The sequence below is a fragment of the Dysidea avara genome, chromosome 1 (assembly GCF_963678975.1).
Source record: "Dysidea avara chromosome 1, odDysAvar1.4, whole genome shotgun sequence".
Taxonomy (NCBI): domain Eukaryota; kingdom Metazoa; phylum Porifera; class Demospongiae; order Dictyoceratida; family Dysideidae; genus Dysidea; species Dysidea avara.
In genome coordinates, this window is record NC_089272.1 from 25488691 (window position 1) to 25493307 (window position 4617).

Consider the following 4617-nt stretch of genomic DNA (forward strand, 5'->3'; position numbering starts at 1 on the left):
TAGACGGGCTATCCTAATTAGAGGAGGTTGCTGTTTTAACTGTCTATCAAAGATTGTGATTCACATAAGAAATGCAGGCACTGTCACAAGAAGCATCACCAATTGATATGTGACCAGGTACACCCACCGGATTCTGTTAAGCCACCTGAAGCTTTAGAGACTATCAACAACACATTTAATGTGGCACGAAGTAGTGGATTGGTGTTATTGCAAACAGCAAGTACCATGGCCTCCAGCAAAGAGGGTGTAGCATCAGTCAATATCCGGATTCTATTTGATACAGGGAGCCAGAGGTCGTATGTAACAGAGGCTCTCTGCAGACACCTACGTCTTAAGCCTGTAAAAAAGGAGAGATTGCATTTAAACACCTTTGGAGAACCTGCATTTAAGAGCAAGACTTGTGATCTGGTTCAGATAAGAATGGCAGTTCTGATTGTTTAGTGCTGGAGGCACTTAGTTTCCTGACCATTTGCTCCTCCCTGCTGAATGTGGTACACTTAGATAAATACCCTCAGTTATTTGATCTGCAATTGGCTGACCCTCCTGGCAAGAGCACTGAAGTCATTGATCTCCTTGTTGCGTCCGATCATTGCTGGAACTTTGTAGAGGAAGAAACTATCCGCACAGACAATGGTCCTACTGCAGTTAGGAGTAAACTAGGTTGGCTTCTTTCTGGTCCTCTTACTTCACCGCACTCTCATGTCTCGATGTTCTCTCACTTGGCTGTATGCCAGGATTTCAATGAGTTGGAACCTTCCACCAATGAACTCAGTGGCCTTAATGACATTCTTAAGTCCTTCCGGGAGTTGGAATCCTTAGGAATCTACTATACCCAATATTGCAAGGAGCCTGTGTCATTTCTTGATGGAGTCGCATTTGTGCAGGATTGCTACGAGGTCTGACTCCCTTGGATTAGAAGTAAGAGTGATATACCTAACCACTTTAACTTGTGTTATAATCGGTTGAGGTATCTGCAGAGACGTCTAATTAAACAGCCTGAGATTTTGAAGGAATATCAAGGCACAATAGATGAACAGTTGCACTACAATATTATCGAACCTGTGGACAACAGTAATGAGTCTTCTGATACGTTCATCCATTATATGCCACATCATCCGGTGGTCAAGCAAGACCGCAGCACAACTAAGGTGCGTGTCTTATATGATGGTTCGGCTACCTCACATGAATGTAACATTGCACTTAATGATTGTTTGCAGGTTGGACCCAATCTGATCCCTAAGTTGTTTAATGTTCTCATTAGGTTTTGATGTTATCAAGTGGCTCTTGCAGGTGATATTGATAAGGCCTTTCTGATGATAAGGATCCGTGAATCAGATAGAGACATGCTTAGATTTCTTTGGCTTGAAGACCCTCTTCAAGAGAGCAGTAAACTTCTACACTTTCGATGATTTGGTATCTGGCGGTGCTACCGTACAAGAAGCTTTTGAAATTTACAAGTCCTCCAAGTGGATCTTGCATCATGGAGGCTTTAACTTGAGAAAATGGAATACAAATTCCAAGACTTTAAATGACATGATTGAGCAAGTTGAGGCATCCTCCGTGGAAGGTACTGGCACTGACCCTTGTGATGCAACTGTTACGATTGATGATAATAGAACAGATATGTCTAAGTTGCTGGGAATTGCTTGGGATAAGATGCAAGATAAGTTCACGTTTGATTTTAAGGAACATCTTAATGCAATGAAATGCTTACCGCATACCAAATGATCAATCTTGAGGGTGACTGCAAGTCTTTTTGATCCTCTGGGAATATTGAGTCCCCTTACTATCACTCTTAAGATGTTGTTTCAAGTTTTGTGTACCAGTAAGGCCGATTGGGATGTATCCTTGCATACAGAAATGCAAGTTCGATGGGAGCAGTTGATGAAGGATCTGGTCTTGCTTTCTGAATTGAAGATTCCCCGATGTTGTTTTCTCATATGTTCTCATCCTGTTTCCATATCTCTACATGGGCTCAGTGATGCATCTGAGCATGCCTATGTGGCAGTGTTGTATCTTAGTTCCACTTACCTTGATGGTCAAGTTGAAGTTAATCTGCTGTGTTCGAAGACCAGGGTAGCGCCAACTAAGAAGCAAACTATTCCCCGTTTAGAACTACTGGGGGCACTGATTTTGGCCAGATTTGTACACAGTGTTGTACCTAGCCTACCTCAATTGAACAGTGTTCACTTGTGGGTGGACTCCATGGTAGTGCTGCATTGCATACGCAACAGAAGAGCTTGGAAACAGTACGTTCAGAATAGGGTTGAGGAGATCAAAGGATTGACGAATGGTGAAGATTGGAACTTCTGCCCAGGAGAATTGAACCCTGCTGACTTGCCCTCCAGAGGAGTGTCTGCTAAGGAAATTGTACATAATTCAATTTGGTGGCATGGATCTAACATTATTGCTGAGAAGAATGTTAGTCAACCCATGCTACCAGATGTGGATGTTTCGTGTGAGGTGGAGGCAGAATTGACCAAGTCACAGCGTATATCTACCCAAGCTTTGTTCATCATGAACAAAGAACATAAGGTGATGCGCTTAGACAACTTGATTGACTGTACTCGTTATAGTACTCTAGATACCTTGCTTCGTGTTACTGCATGCGTGCTGTTGTTTGTTGCAAGGCTGAAGCGATGCAGAAGTCTCAGAAGTGATGATGAGCCACTGATTGATACTGGAGACATCAAGAGAGCTGAGGCTGCATGGATCATATCTGTGCAACAGAGTTGCTTTAACCACGAAATATGGTACTTGTTGAATAATAAGGGTGCCTGTCCTATCTTGGTTCATCAGTTCAACCTGTTTATTGATGACAGACAGTTGATGCGATACCAAGGGAGAATAAACAATTCACCAGAGTTGTCATTTGGGAGCAAGAAACCGTCACTCTTGCCAACGAGACATCCTTTTGTTACCCTGTTGATACGGTAATTGCATGAACGCTGCAAGCACGGTGGAGTTAATGAAACGCTCACCTTGTTAAGAGAGAGATACTGGATCTTGCGAGGTCGTCAGGCAACTAAGGCTATAGTTAGAGCTTGTGTTATTTGTAGAAGACTAGAATGCAAACCATATGGATCATGCCCAGTTGCAGATTTGCCTCCCGAAAGAGTGTCAGAAGATCCACCATTTTCCCACACAGGGTTAGATTTTGCTGGTCCTCTGTACATAAACTTAAATGGCCAACCACAAAAAGTCTACATTTGTCTTTTCACATGTGCAGCCACCCGTGCTGTACATCTGGAATTGGTACGGGACCTCGGGGTTGAATCATTTTTACTATGTTTCCGGAGATTTGCTGGTAGGAGAGGTTTGCCAGCAACATTGATTTCTGACAACGCTAAGAAATTTCGATCCTCCAGCAAAGAAGTATCTAAGGTAGCCCAATCTTCTGAAGTTCAAAGATACCTGACAAACAACCATACCTCTTGGAAGTTCATTGTTGAGAAGGCTCTTTGTTGGGGAGGATTCTGGGAGCGTTTGATTCAGAGTGTAAAGCGAAGTCTCAGAAAGGTTCTTGACCGCTCCACATTGAATTTCGACCAGTTAAACATACTTTTAGTTGAAGTAGAGGGGGTTGTTAACTCTAGACCTTTGACATATGTAGAAGATGATATTAGTGGCACAAGTTATGTTCTGTCTCCATCACATCTGATATATGGTAGGAAAATCACTAGTCCTCCCAATGATTCACACTTTGAAGTGATCAGTACTAATGACACCGACGAAAAGGGCTAGGCAGCAGAAACATTTATTAAGTCAATTTACTAGACAATGGCGACGAGAATACTTGATGAGTTTGAGAGAGAATCACCAATCTGACCACAGATCAAGAGGGAGTGGAGGATCAAAAATTGCACTAGGAGGTGTTGTTGTGATCAAGGATGACCAGACCAAAATATATTTTTGGAAACTTGGTGTTGTTGAAGAACTGTTGAGTGGGTCTGATGGACATGTTCGTGCTGCTAAGGTGAGGGCTGGTTGTTCTGATCGATGTGTGCAAGTCATTTGTCGTAGCATCAAGCATCTATAACCAATAGAAGTATCTACGGGTGATTGTGTCGTCTCCAGCAGCAGCGAGGGAAACTCAGTGAATGATTTAGATGAGGTGACAGAAGCAAGTAATACTCGAAGGAGAAGAAAAGCGGCAATAGTTGCAGAGATTCGCCGAAGAATGAACACTTGAACTAGATTGTTGGATTGTATTAGAAATTAGTTGATCATTTAGGCCTTTTTATGTATATAACTGTTTGATAGCTACACTCTCAAACACGGGGAGTGTAATGGACTAGAATTTTTGTTATGTAATAATTATGTTTGTGCATGTGCGCATGTTTTTCTTGTGATTGATGAGAGAGTTTCTGGTACCCCAACATGAGGCAGGAGGAATGTAAGCGAGCAGCTAGAATAAGACTCTACCGACTGTAGCCGAGACAATTAATGATCAGAAGCAATATCTTCATGGCACCTTTGCAGTATTGGTTAGGCATAACCAAGCCTAAAAGTGTCTTAAGTTTGATCTGAAACTCTTACAGTAGGATGATACAAATTTAGCGGAATTTTCTACTGACTGCCAGGCTGATACCTTCATGCAAGCATATATTGATAACA

The 4617-nt window shown here is 42.3% G+C and overlaps 1 protein-coding gene across 1 annotated transcript; it reads left to right on the forward strand.

Moving 5' to 3' along the window:
• The first annotated feature begins 1800 nt into the window (after positions 1–1800).
• Positions 1801–3744, forward strand: LOC136239456 (uncharacterized). Its single transcript, XM_066030230.1, has 2 exons — positions 1801–2933; positions 2991–3744. The coding sequence occupies exons 1-2, from the start codon at positions 1801–1803 to the stop codon at positions 3742–3744; spliced, it is 1887 nt and encodes a 628-aa protein (XP_065886302.1).
• Positions 3745–4617: the final 873 nt, after the last annotated feature.

What these genes read in the sequence shown, in the direction of transcription:
- LOC136239456 (XM_066030230.1), top strand. Translation starts at nt 1,801, where the DNA reads ATGTTGTTTCAAGTTTTGTGTACCAGTAAGGCCGATTGGGATGTATCC. An exon ending in TTTGTTACCCTGTTGATACG is followed by an intron (nt 2,934 to 2,990) that starts GTAATTGCATGA and finishes CACCTTGTTAAG; the next exon opens with AGAGAGATACTGGATCTTGC.